Source organism: Tyto alba, unplaced genomic scaffold, assembly GCF_018691265.1.
Source record: "Tyto alba isolate M040663 unplaced genomic scaffold, T.alba_DEE_v4.0 Super-Scaffold_19, whole genome shotgun sequence".
NCBI classification, from domain to species: domain Eukaryota; kingdom Metazoa; phylum Chordata; class Aves; order Strigiformes; family Tytonidae; genus Tyto; species Tyto alba.
The window spans coordinates 1,389,115-1,408,324 of record NW_024881281.1 but is presented as its reverse complement, the minus strand read 5'-3'; the positions used below and the strand labels follow the sequence as shown (position 1 = coordinate 1,408,324).

At 44.6% G+C, this 19,210-nt stretch overlaps 1 protein-coding gene across 4 annotated transcripts in view; it reads left to right on the top strand.

Moving 5' to 3' along the window:
• The window catches only part of KSR1 (kinase suppressor of ras 1), a 74,797-nt gene that overhangs the window by 37,848 nt on the left and 17,739 nt on the right, over nucleotides 1–19,210 (top strand). For 3 of the 4 annotated variants that reach the window (XM_042791543.1, XM_033004770.2, XM_033004771.2), the window contains exons 2-6: nucleotides 674–814; nucleotides 12,030–12,177; nucleotides 14,365–14,836; nucleotides 16,245–16,249; nucleotides 18,142–18,202. In XM_042791543.1, coding sequence (XP_042647477.1) covers nucleotides 674–814; nucleotides 12,030–12,177; nucleotides 14,365–14,836; nucleotides 16,245–16,249; nucleotides 18,142–18,202 — 827 coding nt within the window. The remainder of the gene's footprint in view (nucleotides 1–673; nucleotides 815–12,029; nucleotides 12,178–14,364; nucleotides 14,837–16,244; nucleotides 16,250–18,141; nucleotides 18,203–19,210) is intronic. The other variant, XM_042791544.1, reaches the window with a different exon arrangement.

Below are 19,210 nucleotides of genomic sequence, written 5' to 3'. Positions count from 1 at the left end.
AAAGCTTTGGAATAAACTCTAGAATAGAATAGAAAACTTTAAACAATTGTCTAGTCCAGCTGCCTGAGTTTTTGTTCTTTTAAGATCATCGTTTTTAATGGTATTTTGTACTAGAAATGCCCATCAGATAACGGGCCTCAGAGTCTTTGGGTACTTTGGCTGTTCCTTCCTCACTGATCTTCTAGCCCAAATGAAGGCCAGATGTAAGAGAATGTAACAAACATGCAGGAGCAGCGGGTGAGCAGGCACGTAGTCCTGCAGGTTAGACAGCCATACCCACAGCAATCCACAGTGAGGCTGCATGTAGGTGTGCAGTGCCTTGAAACTGAGTGTGATTAATTGTTTCAAATGGTTTGGATGCCCTTTCATACTTTGGCATGACACCCAGCCTCTGCACAGAACATTTGTTCATATGGGTTTAGAGAAGAGTCCTGCAGGGATGTGCCTTCTGCAGGGTCCTGCCTTCTGCTGCGATATTGTGAAGATGCTCGGTGTGAGGGAAATGCTTCCCTGTCTGAATTTCCCTGGGTGCTTGTAGGAGTGTATCACTTTTCTATAGTGAGAGCCCCACTCACAAACCAGCATCTCTCTGGCTCGTACTGTACAAGCACTGCCCAGGAAGGGGACAGCATGTCCCAAGGAACTTAACTGTTTACTTTCTGGATCCCAACAGGTGAAACTGATTGACTACATCCACAGACAACGGCAGTGTAAGCTGAGTGTGCCCCTGAATGACAGGACAGCAGAGCTCAACAGCTACCCAAGATTCAATGACTGGTTAGACATTGTCAACGTGAGGAAAGAAGTTGTACAGGTAAGGGGAAGACAACCCTCAGCACAGAACCCTCCTGCCCTTTCAAGACATTCCCAGCTGGGTTTTAGTTAATTACCTGAAGTTACTTTCAGGCAGGGTGGGACTGGGGGGGTACGCGGGGGACCTTGGGTGGAAGGGGTGCTTCCTCTCTGCCAGAGGCAGCCATCACCCAGCAGGAGTGCTGAAACACTCCCTTCCCTCTGTCCTTCTCCCAGAGTTAATGGGGATCTTCTCCTAATGGCCTTTGAAGCAACGCTGCACACTCATTGCTCAGTATGAGACAAAGGTCCTGCATCACCAGGTCCTCCTCTCCTGCCTGCAAGGTCTGAGATTGACTCCATAACTTAATCACTTACTGCCTTTTAGGTAGTAATAATATTGCACCATACTAGATTCTGTGTCCAGTACTAGCCAAAAAAGGACCAAGAGTTGCAATTTTGTGCGCTGACACATCTAACAAATGGACAAAAACGTTGAGTTGTTACAGCTTACTTATTTCTAGAAGCATACGTGCCACAATTATGAATTAGTGGAGATCCAAAAATAGCCAATAGCACTGTGTCCCTCTAAACTTAGACTAGCAAAAGGGGTCAGAGTTTACAAGTTTGTCCCAGACTGATGGTTTTGAAACTGTGTAACCTCACACAGCATTTGAACTACAAAATCCAAGTGAACTGCAACCCAGCAATGGGCAGGGGGATTTTGATCTGGATTTTGACTGGGTGGGAGTCTTTGCTCACAAACCAGAGGTTTTTTCATTTTACACACACACTGCACACACCCCGCCATGTGTAAAGTCTCTGGTTCAAATTGATATAAAAGAGCATTGCATCAGTGTAAAGGAATGGAATGAGTAGCTCTCCTGTGGTCTCTGTGTGGTGGCCAGCATCAGCTGTTTGTGCTTGCAGACTGTGGCTTCTTCTGATCTTTACAGTTTAGTTCTTAACATGCAAATCACTGCAAATCACGCCTCTCCTGCATGGAATAATCTGACACTTCTGCTGGAATCAGAAATGAGCAGATAAGCCGAGGCCCCCAGCTCCTGTCTCTGACATGCTTTTTTTTTTTTTTTTTTTTTTTGAAAAGGAGCCTGAAATCCCAGCCACGATTAGGTGGTTACTGGGAATTGCAGGGTGCTGACATCAGATTGTTCCCTTGGGTCTGGACTGTGCGTGGCTTCCCCATGCGGTTCTGTGCTGGGGACACTTCAGTGTAACATTCATGGCAATGTAAGTAGAGCTCAGTCCACTGATGGCTAAACAGCAGAAAAGGCCTTTTCCATTTTTCCCATTTTTGGCTCTGCAGACCAGATCACCGTGTTCTCGTTCAGTTTCCTTTGATCCTTACATGAGCAGAAATTTTCTTTGACTTCAGCAGGAATCTACCTGAGTGAAAAATTCAGCAAATTTTCATGGAACTTATTCCAGCTTGGTCCTGCTGTAACTAAGCAGACTCTGGTGAAATAGGATGAGTTCAGGACCAAGTTGTACCTTTTATTTCCTATTATTTATTTTGAATGTGATGGTGAATATTGCCTTCCAGCCCAGCAAGGTTTGGGCTAGCACAGCTAAAGGTGCAGCAGTGACAGTGAGAGAACAGAAAAGCAGCCTGTTGCTGTGGCCAAATTGCCAGGCTCCCAACTATTGCTGGTTTCTAAGGTTACTGGAATTGCCTGAGCCTAAAAGAATGTCTTTGTAGCTCTTTTTAAAATCCTTTGTGATGCCTGCAGAAGGGGGGGGGGGGAAGGGAAGAGATGAAGGGAAGGGGTGGAGGAAGGGGGGTGGGAGCTGGACAGTTCAAATCTGCCACATCCTGCTAATCCAGGGAGCAAACAGGGTTGAGACTGCCGTTCCATATGTGTGGTCACTAAAACGGGTGAACAAATTCGGCTTTGGTCTAAGGCAGGAAGAGAACATTTTCCAGCTGTTTATTATTTTTTAGTGCTCTCTTGCTACCCCCTCCCAAGCAATGACCAGTGTAATGAACTACATTCTTTCTGTTCTCTGGGACAGAAAAATAAGAGGTGTACAAAGCTTTTGAATTTCTCTGTGATTCCAAATGTGTGGTTATTTTTTAAAAAAAGTTCTGCATCCATTTCATGCAGCTGCAGACAGCTTATGTAGCATTTATATTAGCTGGACAGGAGAACTGCAACACCCATTGGGTCATTAAAGTTATTTTTGAGTAGGCATGCTGGAACAGGCTGTAATCTGGGGGAAATGGAAATGGGCTAATAAATTAATTAATTGCTCTGTTCTTGCAGTGATTTTTTTTGTTGTTGTTGTGTTATTTCACTGCTTAGAAAATAGCAGTGCAGCCACTGTTGGTGTTTGTGGCGTGGACATCAGCAGACAGTGCAGGGATGATGTTTGTCTGTGAGCTGCCTTTCAGAAATGTTACAGGTGTCGTGGGATCATTCCTGCTGTTGCTTAGATTTCATACAGCATGTAAACTTAATTTCAGCTGAATGCTTTCAAAATGGAAATCACTGACAGAAGGAGCTTTACTAGGTTAGTTATTAAGAAATATATAATGGTTTCGCTTAGCTTTATGCACACTGCCTGTGAGGTGACTGAGGAGCGAGGTGGTTGGGGAGCTGTTAAAGAGATGGCTGAGTAGGTCAGACAATGAAAACGGGGCCACTCGCGTCACATAGATGGTTCTGTGGCTGGTGTACAAGATGCACTGGGGAACGACTTCCCACTTCTAAGATGCTGTTAGCTCACTGTAAAATCGAATAGTCATACTGGGTTTCCTTCTTAACGCTTCCAAACAGTGCTACAGAGAGAAGGAAAACCCTACAAATGTAATCATGTATTCATATTAGGCATAGTGCGCTCTTCTTCAGGCTTTTAGGCTCTGAAACTGGTTGGAGAAGTTGCCAAGTACCTCTAGAGTCTGGAACAGCGACAGCAGAGCCTGTCCCTGGGCACCTCTGAGACCTGAATAGAAAGAGCAGGTACAACACAGGAGGTGTGTGCAGGAGGAGGGCTCTCCTGTGGCCCACTGCTTGTCAGGAACAAATCAGGAGAAAGGGCCAAGTTCCTGGTTTTTTGCTTTTTTAAAATGGTTCTGATTTCCTCTGCGTTTGTAACGTTGCTGGAGGGAGTATTTCAAGATTGTGCTAATCTGTGACATAACACCTTTGAAAAACAGCCTAATTGCAAGCAGTTTTTTAGCTCAGCGGTTAGAGAAACAATGCCCTTTTTCTCTCGCCCTCTTCCCCTCCTCTCTCTCCCCCCCAGTCCTCTCCCAAATAAAGCTGCCATGCAGGGGAAGCACAGAAGCTCCCAGGCTCTCCTGTCAGAAATAGAGCACCGGCTCTAATTTAGAGTATCTGCTGACTCCTCCAGTCCAGAGTGAAGACTATTTTTGCTCAGTGACTTGCTCTAGACATTGTGAAGCTTGAAAGCTCTTGCTATTATAATTGCTGTCTTGTTGTCGGGCTCCTTTCTTTCTTTGAAAACCTATATTTAAAACAGGGATAATGACTGCTTGTAAAATCCTTTAGTTCTGGAAGAGATTATACGAATAACAATGCACTGTTTATGGCGTTGGGCAACAGCTAAAACTTCTGTGGACATGGATAACAGTCAGCCGGTCATGCTGCGTAGAGTGAAAGGGCTGTTCTGTGTGGACCTAGCAGACTTGGAGGTAGGTGGTGGATATAAGCTTTGAGTTTGTGGTCCTGCTTGCTCTCTCTGAATACACAATTCTGAGGGGTGAGGAAACTTTGAACCCCCACCCCAACTTGTGCTACTTCTGTTTCTTTGTTACTATTCCTCTAATCGGTGGCCAAACAGATTTTTATCATAGAAAACAGTGGCTAGTGTGGAGCAGGCTCTGCTTTGGAGCTGGGCTAATACTGTTCTGTAACTTTCAAGTATTCTTCTAGGAAATGCTGAAGTCCTTGTTTTGGGCTAGGAGTCCTAGAGATTGATTAGCACTGTGTGCGTGTAGTTTAATACCAAAAATTACGCATAAATGGTTAAATATGGTGGATTGAAACTGGGAAAAGAAGATACTTGGACTGAGAACTAGAAAAGAAACCGTACAGACAAGGAACCGTACAGACAGAAGACATAGTTAATCTGTGTAGTGGTCACCAGTGGTTGGAAGTTGCTCTGAAAATGGACCTAGAAAAATGTACCGATCTGGATTGTCCTGCTCCCCTTGAGAGCTGGAGTCAAGGATTGAGAGGGGAGTGGGAGGGAAGGAGGATGGGAGCAGAGCACTGTCCCCGCTCTTAGGCTGACGGAAGAAGTCTCTTGTAGAGCTGCTTACTGGGTTGTGGGCTTGGGGCACGTCTCACAAAAAGAAGAGATTAAAAAAATCTCTATTGGTTTATTTTCTTTAGCACAGAAAAAAAATCCTCTCTGCCTTTAACATTGTCCTTTCCAGAAACATAACTATTATATTTGTTCCCACATATAACTTGTCACCCTCCTAAAAAGTAACTTAAGAACACAGTCATCTCCTTATCATCTTCTGAAGCATGTCTGAGCCAGCCCGGCTCAGCATGCAGCAGGGGTTCCAGTCAATCAAGTTTGGAAAGCTGTTTTTAGAGTCGATAACTGTCAGGCACGGGGAGGGGCAAATCCTGTCCCAGTGCTGCTGGCTGGGAGCAGAACTTTGACACCAGGGAGACTGTGGGAGCAGATGAACCAGTGCTGTGGTTGGGTCAGGTTCACAGCTGTTCCATTTGGGGAATGTATTTGACTCCTACTGTATATATATATTTTTTTTTGTAATACCTTCTGTTTGCTTGTGAAACTTGTCTTGTTCCCCATTTAGCATTTATGCCAAAGACCTACTCTCTAGTAAGTAGTCGAGAATGGTCCCTGAGCAAGCCAGGGGCAGCGCTTGGCACAGGGGAGCAGAGCAGGAAAGGCTCGTGCCTTCAGTAGGAATTGTCTGCCAAGAGTCTTCTGCTGCCCCTGTGAAAATCTGCAGAGGATGAGGAGCTGGCACAGGGCTGATACTGTGAGACCATGGCAGATGGTTGTACTTGCACAGGCTGGGATCTAGCTTGTAGCAGATCTTGCCGATCAAGTGTTGGAGGAAAAGTGTGGGGTTTACGCATGTGCATCCTTACTTTGGTTGGGGGGATGGAAGAGGCGGATCTGCCTAAGCCTATCAGGTTTTCCACAGCTGTATCCTCTCATCTTTTTCGGTCAGCATATCTGCATGAACAGACTATGAGGACCTTGACTTTGCTGGGGATTTCCACGGGGCTGGCAGCAGAAGTTCTGACTGGACTGCCAGATAGCAGAGATCCTGAATGTGCTAATTGTGTGTATGCAAATTAACTCTGTCCTGCAGGCTTCCGGGATCCAAAACTCCATCGCAGTGTTCCAGCTGAAGGCCCCTCCCCAGTGTAAACAGCTCTTGGAAAATACTCCTTACTACTGCCAGGTTTCCCTTCCCGTGCCAGGGGGTCCAGGTGCCCCGTGCAGCCTTGTGCACTGTGAATGGTTCATGGCTCGAGGTCAGCACAGCCTGGCGCTACCCCTCAGGATCTGCAGTGAAATACTGCAGCTGCTACATGTGTCTTCCCACAGAAAAGGAGTGAGTGACAGCAGCTATCCTGCCCCAGAAGAGCCAATTGAATGGGCATGCCCTGAGGCTGGCAGCTCCTCTCCACCCTGCCTGTTGTATGAGAGGTGAAACAGTGAAGAGGGAAATGTTATGTGAAACCATTGCTTGTCTATACTCACAGCTTAATGCAAGCTAGAAATTTCATGAGAAGCTTTCCAGAATGCTCATAGAATCTCCAGAAATTTAATGATAAAACAATTTTTCAGTACCTTCTTCACTAGACACCAGAACACCTGAGCAAAATAACAACTAGCAGGCACAAGATGTTTTAAGAGCATCCCTACATGCTTTGCTTAGAGCTATTGGTGGGAATTTAAGCACCTTATGTAATGGGCTTTCTCTTCCAGCGTCTGCTGCTCTACGGGAGGATGACTGGTGAGGGAGTGTATTGATTTAAGAGAAGGCATTTGGGGCTTTGACAACTGTCTGGCTTTATAGGAAGAGCCATGTCTACTACGTCGAGGAGCAGGTCAGACTGATTTGGCAGAGTGCTAGCAGCAGCATTAGCTCTGTAGGTTTATCTGCAGGGAGGAATCTCTACCAAAAATAACCCATCCACTGTGCTAGATACCAGCATTTTTGCCATGTTTCAGGAATTTAAGTTGGACACCAGACAAGATTAAAGACTGTGGTGAACTCTTCACCCTGACTAATTGAGACTAACCTTTGGATGGTTTCTTGGATACACTGTGATTTACTTTTCTCTCTTTTAAATATGTGTACCATGAAGTGCACAGTCTGCATGTCTGATAAGGAGGGCTTTGTAGTAGAAAAGTCCTCTTAACCTATTGTAGAAAGGAATAATTTCCTGGTTTGGGCTTTTTAGCATCATTTCTGCGGAGCAATGTGTGATGAGTAAGGCTTTAGATTTTGCTGGCAGTTCTGAGGTGCTGAGAGATTGAAAGCAGGCTCTGTCTCTCCTGCTTGCTTTTTTTTTTTAAATTTTGAATCTGACCTTGTTATTAGAGTAGTACCTGAATATCTTGCAGCTTCCCCTGTCATTCTGTGGCCAAGGCAAGGTGTGCTCAGGGAGATGGTACTCAGCTTGGCCGTAATGCAAGCCTTTAAGCTGCATTTTTTAAAGCTGTATTTTTTTTAAAGCCACAGCACCCACAAAGAAGCAGGTGAAGAGAGGTCTGTTGGACCCACATCTCCCACCCTCAGTGCTGAAGATTGGGAGTAACGCCTTTGCGAGGGCCCGGAGGTGCATGTGCATGGGGGGGGCTGGAGCCCACCACACGCCCCGCCGAGATGGACACTGCAGCACCTGAGCCAGGGCAGCAGCAGCACCTGAACCTGTTGTGAGAGCCGTCTTGAACTAGTGACCCTCACCATTATCTCCTTGGCTGGGGGGCTAACACAGAGCTAAATCATATCAGGCCAATCTTACAGGGATCAGGTTGACCAGTTTTATATTAAGCCACCACATATGTGCAGCACATGAGAGGCTGTTTAAAGAAAGCCTCTTACTTTCCTGCCCTCCCCCCCCTCTTTGAAGGCTTATTTCTTTTGCCGCGTGTCATGGGGGCTGGGATCAGGTTCAGAAAGTCTGAGCTCTCTCAGCTCAAGGTCACTGGGATTGTTTAAATATAATCTCCTTTTCTGTACTTACACTTTCCTACAACTTGCTATTCTGTCTTTCTATAATTAAACTGTTCAGTGAAAGAGTAGCTTGGACTTCACGTGCAGGCGCAGGAAGGGGTCAAGCTGGCAGCAGGCTGGACCCTTTGCCAGGGTGTGTGTCTGCAGGAGATCACACTAGGGATGCAAAGTGCAGTGAAGAGCCGGGGCTGCCCTTTGCTGCTCAGTTGTGCCGTGTGTGAACCGTTACAGCTTTTCATGGCAAGTCACACACTGAGTTGTAGAGCACAGACCTGCTTAAGGAAGTGAAACCAGTCAGCTTAGGGGTGATGGAGCCTCTACAGTGGTTGTGTCCTGCAAGTGAATGAGATGAAGGAAAAAATGCCCTAACAATTCTAAAAAAGCTCAGTAGTTTGGAATGTTTTGTAATTTTTAAAAAATTGTTTTCAAGGTTTTTCTCTGCAACCAGGAAGGCTTGAAAAGTAAAAGTGAGAGCTGGGAATTCCTGGTTGCGGGGCTTTGATCTTTAAAGAAAAGCACCACCATCAGACTTGCAGGAACAGGCAATTCTGAAGTTTAATCATCAATCTGGTGTGGGACAAAGATGACAGCTGAGTTCTCTGTGCCAGTAAGCATTCGGTTATGCTCCCCTCCAGCAGCAAGAGAAGGACCTGAGAGGCTCTGAGCACCCCTGTGCAGGCCTGGGGCCCGCTCCGTGAGCTCTGCAGCACCCCATCCCTGCCATCAGTACTGGTTGCGAGCTCAGCAGCTTTGTGCTTGAGTTGTGCCTTGGGAGCAGGGAGTGTGTGTGCTGTTACAGCCAGGAGCTGAGCCCGGGTGCCGTGCCACATGCCTCTTACAGTGGGGAATGGGAATTCCCCAGTTAAGCCTCGTCTGTACTAGCACAACCAGGAGAGCTAATTCGGGTTGAGTTAAAATGGTCAGGTCTGTCTTATTTATACAAATTGAAGCACACACTCAATATATACACGCTTTTTTTCAGTCCAAAGGCCTAGTACCCCATTTCCTACTCCACTGAGGACTAACTGTACAGGTACAAGGCCCTAGTCAAGGGTGTGATGACAATTGCCATAGGTAGCTGCTGTACTTTGCCCTCCTTGTGAAAGGAGAACAGACAGAAGAGAGCCAGTCTGCATCCTGCCTACTTGAATGGACACAGGCTTGCAGACCAGACTGATTTCCTCCTTTTTTTCTAGCCTCTGTGTTTTGAGGTCTTTTGAATTATTTTATTGGGATTTGCTTTACTGATTTCCCTGTGATCTCTAAACTGGGCAGGGAGAACATTTTTCAGTATCTGATGCCACACTTGCTTTTACAAAGCATTGTGGCTCACTAGCATTTCTGCCAGCCCAAATGTTGTTTGCTGCCAAGCGCTGATTCCCCCCTGCGCCAGTCACTACCCTGCGTGTTACCACTGCAGCTCAGTGGTGCTTGTCCACTCTGGATCCCTCCACAGAGAAACCAGATCCCCAACGGTGCTGTGCCCAGTCCCATCCCAGCTGCTTGCGCTGGCCAGTTAAAATCTGGGCTATGGAACTGGCTGTGGTGGAAAAGCTTTGCTTTCCCAAGGAAATCTTAGTTTCTTCCACTTTACTGATTGACTTACTAATAGCTCTAATAAGTTACCGGTTACATTTGTGTCATGCAGAGGGTAGGGAAGTGAGGTGATCCTGGGTAATGTGACTTGGTAGTTTATAGTGGGATCTGGAATGACTCTGCTGCTTAAAACAGTAGCTGTGTAATCTGGGTTGTTTTCTTATTGGGGAGTGGTGGTGGTGAGGAAACGTTTCAAGGTAATTCAAGAATGGCATCGCTGTAATCCCGCTTACTCTAAGACCATGTAAAAGCATGAAATGGGATAAATGTTTTTGTAAGAGACATCGGCTTTCCCTTATGCTTAGTGGAGAATCATTAGCTTCCCTGCTCCAGAGCATAGGGGCACACGTGGTGGTTTAGAAAACTTCCTTCTGTACTACGCTAAAACTGGCTCCGTGTTTGCCCCCAGCCACTGTCCCTTTTAGAGCTGCTTGTGTCGCTGTGAGGCCGATCGATGTCCTGCATCGCAGAACCGCCCTTGTGATACGGCAGAACAAAGCTGCCTCTGTGAGCTGCCCGTCTGCAGGCAAGGGAGAGGAATTCAGGGGGTGCTGGGGAAATAACTATAAGAAAGACTTGCTTTAATACTGCTGTTATCAACCCAGTTTGGCTGGGGCTTTGTGTGAGCAAACCTGCACTGGCTTCGTGCTGGAATATTTGAGTTGTGGAAACCCATTCCAGTTTCAGCTCGGATGATTTGAACCCCTGGGTGGTTTTTGTCCTTTGGAGTGTAATATCAGGTTAGGAATCCCAGGAGGGCGGATTTTGCACTGTGTTTTTGCTGGAGTCTTTGTGCTTCCTGCTTTTTATCCAAGTGGAAGTCATTCAGGAGCAAGCTCTTAGGGGCAGTCTTACTCCTGCATCTTGGTGGTGCAGACGTGCAGAAAAATTAGTAATAATACCCAGCATTAGCTGGGATATCTGTGCTTTTGTTATTCTGCCAATATTACTTATAGAAGAACAAGAAAATTTGCCCAAACTTCATTGAACTCTGACTCTACTGTGGACCTGCTTTGTGCTTACTGCTCATTGAAATTCTTGGCCTTTCCTTGAGTCAGCTGTGTTTTGTGTTTCATCTGGTTCAGGACATGTGACAGAAAATGCAGGATGCATTTCTTAGACATCTGCCCTTTCTTAATTTATTCTTTTTCTTTGCTCCGTGCAAATTACAAAAAAGGAAACTATGTGATTACTCTTTGTGTTACCACCTACAAAGCTCCAAAGGTTGGGGCTGTTTCTAGCACTGTCACAGCTAAAATCGAAAGTCATGTGTCAGATCTCAAAGGCATGAGGCTGGATTAAGAAAGATGCTATTGTTAAAGGACATTCAGCAGCATTCAAATTTGATTTATAGTCGGAAGTGGGGTTTAAGAATCTAGAGGATTTCAAGCTTTTTGTTTCTCCAAACAGTAAGACACACTTTTGATTTTCCCCTTCAAATAAAAATTGAAACCCTTTCCTATAGCTTGACTCCAGGAGTTGAAACTTTAGGAAAGAGGCCAAATACCGTGAAATTTGTGATCTCATTGTGAGACTAGGCAGCAGTGAGGTTTGTTTAGGCAAAACTTTCAGGGAAATTCCTGGGTATCTGGGCTAAATATCCTGGTTTTGTTTATTAACCACAATTGCTGCAGACTTACTCTGGAAACATTTGAATGGGGAGGAGAGAGGTGCCACAGCTCAATTCTGTGTCAGGAAATATCAGATCATTTCATGCTTTCCAGTCTCTTGTATCTTTTGTGTCTGCCTGATGTAAAACTTATCACTTTGGGGGCTTTCGTATATTAAGACATACAAAGAGTTCTGCACAAATATCTTTCCAAGTCAGATATGGGTAAGACTGGTTCTCTAATGATGGAAAAATTGCTTGAGGAGGAGGTCACTATCTCTTTGTCAAAACGTTTCTTTTTGTTTAACAAAAGAAGTAATTTTCCTCACTGTTTTTACTTTTCACTTCCCTACTGAAAAGCCAAACATCTTTATCTGATGTTTTTTTCAGGTTTTAGACCTGTTTTCTTTCTGACTGCTATTTTTAATTAAAAAGTTAAGCTTTCATTAGTAGGTTTTTCAAAAACACTGAGTGAAAACTTTCCACAAGGGGAGAAGAATATTTCAATCACCTCTAATCCTAATTTAAATACCAGAGAACGACCATAACATCCTAGTGATACAGAGCACACTCCCAGATACGCCTGGTTTCCTGTGCTGGAGGGAGGAGAGTGAGCTGCCGCTGAGCACTGCCGAGATCTGCCGCATGGTCATTACTGACCCAGTGATTCTTCAGAGAGATTCACTACCAAAATGAGAAAATCATGAGTCAGATCAGGCAGTGGCACTATTTAAAGTATGTCAGAATAACAAGTGACAGTCTTATTTATATATGTATATTTAAAAAATGTATCATCTTGGTTTTCTGCAGAGAATACCAGAGGAGCTAACCTTAGATGCCTTACTAGAAATGAATGAGTCAAAGGTGAAAGAAACAATGAAGAGATGTGGTGCCAGAGATGAGGAGTGCTCCAGACTCAATGGGGCACTGAGCTGCTTACGGAAGGTGACTGAATCAGGTACAGACTGCCTTGTTGTTCTACGGAATTAGTTACTCAGCAACCCGGCCCCCGGCCCCCATCCTGCTTCCTTTCATGAGAGACAATCTGCAAAAACGGCTAGAGAATGTCTTTGGGTATATTCTGTAACAAGTATCAGATCATGGCTCTTGGACGTACATGAAGTTGCAGTGATCAAACACACCTAGAGCTGTGGATTAGATTTGGTTCTGACAGCACATTAAATAGATAAATAAAGGGAAAGAAATGTATGTAAAAATATCCTCTCCTACTCAATACACTTTATCCTTATTCCCTCTCGGTTCAGAGTTGTGTCTAATGCTCCAGTTAATCCTCCATCAGTACCCATATCCTTGACCTAACGAATACAACCAGATTTCTTCTATGTAATCCCCTCCCCAGATATTGTCAGCTCAGAGAGAAGGTGTAATTCTGTTTGGCATTACTTTGCTCAGAAACTGGAGTATTGTTCACCTCAGTGCTTTGGAAGAGAAGCGCATTGCTTTGACAACCCTTTATCACTGTGTAGCTTGCAGCATGCCAGTTGATTCACTTCTCTTTAAAACAGCTTGTCTCCTGCTGTTTTGCTTTGATTGCTAGAACTGATAGAATCATTAGCCAAATTCTAAAAGCAGATTCAAGAGCTAGAAAGAACCCTGATTTACCTTGAAATTATGGAAAGAAGGATACTGTGGAATTAGAAACACATGTGTTCAGCATGCAAGTGGATCTGACCAAGTTATTTAAGATCAGTCAAGCTTAAGATTCCCAGAGTGCTGCTTTGCTCTCTTCCCCTGTCACCTTCCCCAGGCTACTTTAAAAGGCGCTGTAAAATCTGTTTGTATGAGAGTTTCTCACAGCACACTGCTACTAATGTGCATCAAGTCTTTGTAGCAATTATCAGTCCGTCACTGGAAGGTGATGTTTCCTGTTGGTATTATGACAGTTCATACCATTTTCAAATCATAAAGATTAGTTAATGGAAAAGTCAGCAAACAGCTCAATTTCATATTTCCTTTTTTCTAATCTTTCTTGTCCTGCCTTGTCAATATTTCCCATCCGTACTGTGGCAAAACCACAGTATGGTGTGTTCAGAAGTCATAGCATTCACTTATTTAAAAATCACATTTTTAAAAATCCAGGTATTTGATCCCTTTTCAACCACTCACTGGTCAACAGGACATCAGGCCCTGAAACTTTGACCTTGATTTAATTCATTAAGGATGTACTTAAAATTAAGCTAGAGTGTTATCCCGATTGATTAAATCTCTGAAATTATCCCAACAATCTGCATTCCCACTTCGCTGCCTGCAGGCCTTTGTACTTTTCCCGCCCCTCACCCCCCATTTCTATCCAGAATTGGTCTACAAGCAGTACTGGACCATTCTGAAGCACAGTGCCAGGCACTGTCGCTGGCAGCGCTGGGCTGCGCCACCGTTCTGGCAGGATGCGGTGGTTCCTTTTTGTCCAGCTGCCTGTCCCTGGGGCAGCTGTAGCTAATACAGGCTGAACAAACACAGCAGCTCCGTGTGGGGCGTTGCGCTGCCTGGGGCTGAGCAGCCGTGCCCCAGTACTGCAGGTGGCAGGTGAGTTCCAGGCACTGGTTACGTGCCAGAGAGAGAGGAGAGTGGCCACTCGAGTATCAGGAGCTCCTAGATACTCTTTATTTCCAATGCAATGGCCTTTCTCAGTTTAAGTGGTATCTAGCAGTTGTGTGGGCTAATAGAAAACACTTTCTTCTTTTTACCAGGGATTAGTCTAAAAGCAGGCAGGATGCCAGGTTGGATGTACAGACTCATTTAAACAGATTGGCATCAAATCCACATAGGTTTGCAGTGGGATGCGTGTGCCTGTTTTATGTAGTTATGTATATCCCACATTCCTCAACGGGGTCCCAATCTGTTAAAACTCAGCCCATCTTAGAACACAGGACCTGATTTTAGCTTCTGAGATACATACTTATAGGTAGGAAAGAAGGGTAGTTACTGCCATTCTCGTTTTAAAGGTTAGTTTAGCTGATGGGTGTCAGTGGGGAAGAAATTAGGCTTGCGCCTCGGCTAGGTGCAAAACAGGTTAAAAAAAAGAAAACAAACCACCTTACAGTCTAAAGCATCGTGATGTGGTATGTGTATATACATTGGCTTTTCTTCGTAATCGGTCACTGACATTGCTACGGTTGGTGAACAGGTGGGGAGTTAAAAGATGATGTGCTGATGAATCTTTCTGAGGCACGCCGAGAAAACAGCTCTGCAAACACAACCGAATCCCCCTGCTCCTCTGTGCCCACATGGACACCCTCCGCACTGCACCTTCCCAAGGGCAACAGCCAGCAGGCACGTTCTGTGTCAGTATCTACAATCCCGTCTTCAGATTCTCTTGCCTCAAGTCATGGACCTTCTATCTATGCAGAAAATCTCCTGGACCCTTTTGCATTCCCCGCACACAGTGGAAGGTTAACGCCAAGGACTCCTCACAGCGTCACCATCACTCCGCCCACCACTCCTCAAGCCAAGAGGCGGCACAAGTTGAAGCCACCACGGACTCCTCCTCCCCCTTGCCGGAAGGTTTTTCAGCTGCTACCTAACTTTCCAACCCTCACAAGGAGCAAGTCCCATGAATCACAGTTGGGAAACAGGATAGATGAAGTTCCTCCAATAAAGTGAGTATGACACTTCCTCCTTCCCCACAGGCACTGGTGGGCTGTGTTCACACCAAAGGGCGTTCAGTGCTCCAGTTCTGACTCTGAAAGAGCTGGTGTCCAGTTGCCTCATCTTGGCTTCACTGTGGTCTGAGAACCCATATCAGTGGGGTATTCTAATATAACCACAAAACCTGCTTGTTAATAGTGTACTTTACGTGAAGTTTATTTGAATTTATTTGAAACTGCACCTGCTGAGGAGGTTGGGTTGGCTGCTGTTATTAAAGGGCCCCAGAGAGTTTTTCTCAAGCATCTAGTAGCCAGTTCCACATACGAGAATGCTCTTCTGTCTTTAAATATTCCTCACAGTTCAGGTGGCTGCTATCCTTTTATGTTTTTATCTTATGATGTATTTTAGCTGCTAGTGTGACCTTTAAAACACATTTATTACAGTATAGACAACTATAGCTCCATAACAAGACAAATGGTCTTAGGCTACACCTTCCTTTGGACTGATTCAGGCTTTGAGATACACTTTTTTTTTGTGTGTGTGTAGGTAGGGTGGAAGGTATTAATCTAACGATTAACTAATAGTTGAAACTGGGAAAGAAACATGCCTTCCAGAGACTCAGGCTATCCCTCAACATTGCAGAGGGTCAGCATCCAAATTCTGTAGCAGGACCATTACAATTTACCCTAACTCTTTGACCACCTGGAAGAGTTCAGAGAGCCTGTTCTGCTCAGGACCTTTTTGCCAAAATTGCATTTTTATGTAAGGGAAACTAGCCCAGCTCAGAATGAAGTTGTGATTTTGTGTGTGAGCATTAACAGCAAAGGGCTGTGCTTTTGACGCTGCAGTACTGCACTGCCTGCAGATTGACATAAAAGAGTTCATTATAAATGCGTAGCCTTGTAATTAGTACACTATTCTTCCACACTGAGTGCATAGGAAGCATGTGCTAAAACCTGTAAATTGCTAAACATCTAAATGCAGCAAGTAAGTGTCTGTGACCAACACACAGCTTTGTTTTGAAATTCAGTAATAAGAACCAGGTTGTGCTGCGATCCAGGTCTTACTGATTAAGTCTGATGGGAATTGCAGAATGTCACACTTCTGTGATTCAGACACTTCCGTGGAGCCTGCCAGCTGAGTTGCACAGCCCCATTAACACTTCTCTGCAAGCCAAAATTCAGGTGCACTCTTGTACACCTCGCTCACAGGCTGGAGCTGGAGCTCTACCCAGCAAAGACTATGGTTTGTAGTCAGGAAATTATTGGCTATGCAGCAACTTCAGGAGCCTGTGCAAAATCGAGATGTTTGTAAACGCGACATCAAATGCTGCAGGAAAGAGTTTCTACTCATGCAAAGTGTGTATCCTGTCACATGAATACGAATGGCTAAAAAAAATTATTTTTCTTTTCTCTCTAGGTTCGGTAAGAGATTTTTGCAGGGCTGTCTTCGTTTCATTGCTTGAGAGAGAGGAACCTGTCCTCATCAACTATCAGTTGGTCATCCCTGTGCAGCCTCTGGAGGTCCTCAGTAGGGCCTTCCATCCCAGCAGTCCTGTTAACTTTAACAGGAGCTTGGCCCACTGGAGAACTGCAGGAAGTTTACATGGTCTTTTTTGTACCTGGTATTTCTTCAGATGACAAAAGCAAAGGAATGGAATGCTGATGTTTACAGGGTTAAAGCAAGGGCTTTGGGTGTAATTGCTTGTCTGTGGCTTTAGACAGCTGCTACTGATGACTCTTGATACTAGAAATAACTTCATTTCTAGCCATTAGTATCTTTGGATATTCATTGCCAAGCAGCTCTATAGTGAAATTAGACAGTTGAGTGCAACCTTCTGCGAAACACTTCAGCGTGTGCTTAAATGTGGAACACTTCCTCTGATGGTGATGAGTCTATTCACGTGTTTCATGGCTTACAGGGCTAGGACTTGGGTTTTTATCCAGTAACCTAGCAATGCCAGTTAGTGCCTTAGCTATCCTGACATGTGTCTCAGACACAACCTGTAACCTTGGGAGCTAATGTGGAGAGATATGGGCATCTTGGAAGGTGTCTCACCTTTTTTAAAGTAATAAAGTCCACATAAGGGCATTATAGCACCACACATGCATCTAATGCCCTTTAAAACAGAAATCCCAGGAATTACTTTCAGACATGAAAAAGCATAGAAAGAAAATTGTAAAATGAAAATGCAAGCAGAAATCTGAGAATTTCTCTGTGGAGAGTGATAGAATTTATGCAATAAATAAAAAAGGCATTAGAATAAAGTCAAACAGAAATTAAGACTTTTGGTGCTTCTATGCATATAGTCATATTGTCTGTTTTAAAACCTATACTGTAGGCTCTTTTAGGTCCCATTCAATTCCAAATTTTTTTATATTCATTAGGACTCTTTAGTAAGGATTTAGCCATCTTAACTGTTGTATTATGATTAATTCAGATGACCGTGCATTTGGATGGCCACACTAGATCAGCAATATTCCTTGGAAAAGCACCTAATCATTCCAGCCTAATCTGAGATGCTGAAGACCAGAGATGCCTTTAGAAGTTCACTGCAATAATGATAACAAAGAATCTGGTGCCATCTAGGGTCAAATAAAGAGTCTGGCTGTTTGTAAGCATTGACAGTGTCCCGCCTTGAGGCTGTGTTGAAACTTGCAGATTTGTTTCTCCAGATTGGCAATATGACTGTAGGTTTAATTCAGAAAATATGCCAGAATCTTTGTATTTGAGAGTTTTTAGAAAGCTATGTGGTATAACCACCGGAGTCCTGGACTGGCATTTTGAAGTCTAGTTCTCCCTTTTTGCACTTACGAGCTAGCTAAGTGATCTCACATATAAATCTTTCCATTCTTCAGGGTCACGCTGGCCCTGTCTATAAAATGGAGATGATAATTTTCAGTGTAAAAGAGTATTCTGAAGTCTACTGACACTGCATGGAAATTGGGTGATGGTATTTGTGGTAAACCAATTGGGAGTAAAGTCTGACTTTCCACTTTGTTTTAAGAATGGTCTACACCTGATCAGATGGACTTCTATAATCCCTAAGTGTAAAACATAATGATTTAACAAAAAGAAGGAAGAATTATGATTCCACCACCAAATCTTAGCTTATGTTGCCTCCATATGGAAACAAATAAAAGAGCAGTATCTGGTAGTAGCTTTACAGCAGAAGGCAAACCAATGTCAGCTGTGCCACTAACTGTGTCGTGGCTAATAGTCCTTATCTGTGACAGTGATTGCTTTGTTCCTGTCTAGACTGGCAAGCACGCTTGTCAGTTATGCCTCCCTAAACCATCCTTTTGTTCTCCATCAGAACTCTCCCAAGGATCCCCTCAAACGGTACGAAGAGACTTTGGCTTAGCTGTAACACACAGGTAAGCAACACATGCTGCGGGAGCCACAAAGGAAACAAACTGGGGGGTCACACCAGGACAGCGTCCTCTTTAGAGTGTTTGTAGCAGTCACGACTCTTAAGATAGGTTTTAAAGTTGGGTTGGGAGCCTCATTTGCCAAGTTCAGCCTTAACTAGGTATTTCAGCTTCATTTCTTGTTGATATATGCACTTGAAAGCCTTTTTACAAAGCCAATTGATTTGTGATTCTGTACTGACTAGCATACCAGCAGTAGCAGTGTTGCATATGGGGTGATAGGACCGAGCATGCTAGGTGTGTCACAATGCCTTTTCTAAAACACTTCCACTGCAACACATGAAAAGGAAGCTGCTCCTTCCTCCCTCTGTGGGACGAGCATATCTTCCCTTTTCCTCCCTTTTAGCTTCCTGCATCTCCCCCTCCCCAAATCCATACCAAAACTGGGCCAGCCAGTTCTAATGCCAAACCAATCCATTTAATTTTCTGGTAAAAGGGATAACACTCCCACCACCACCCACCCACCCGAAATTGGGTCCTGGTTCTACAGAGATGTTCAGGTAAATATAACCAGCAGCACATGACACATCCTGCTGACCTGGGGAGGGACACAGCGACGGGCAGGCAGCACGTGCTCATGGGCTGGCTCCGCGCTTGGAGCACGTGCTGGCTGCTCCCTCAGAGTACTTGCTTGTTTCATGAGGTGAAGCTCAATTCCAGTTTGAGGGTTTTTTAATAAGGAGTGATCTCCTATCACTTGGGTATCTTTGACTGCATGAGGCTTCAGATCTGTAATTGCTGAGCTGCAGCTTTGAGGACTTTCTAGAGATACGTTCATGCACACCCTGTCCCCTTGTCAGACTCCTCTGAGCAGCTCTCAGCCCTATTCCAAGAGTGCAGAACTAGAATAGACCAGCAGAGCTGGTGCCAGCCTTCTTCCAGTTGCTTTTGATCAGAAGAGTGAGAAGTCTTTTCCACAACTTGCCCTTTCCAGAAAGAGCTTAAGAAGGATAG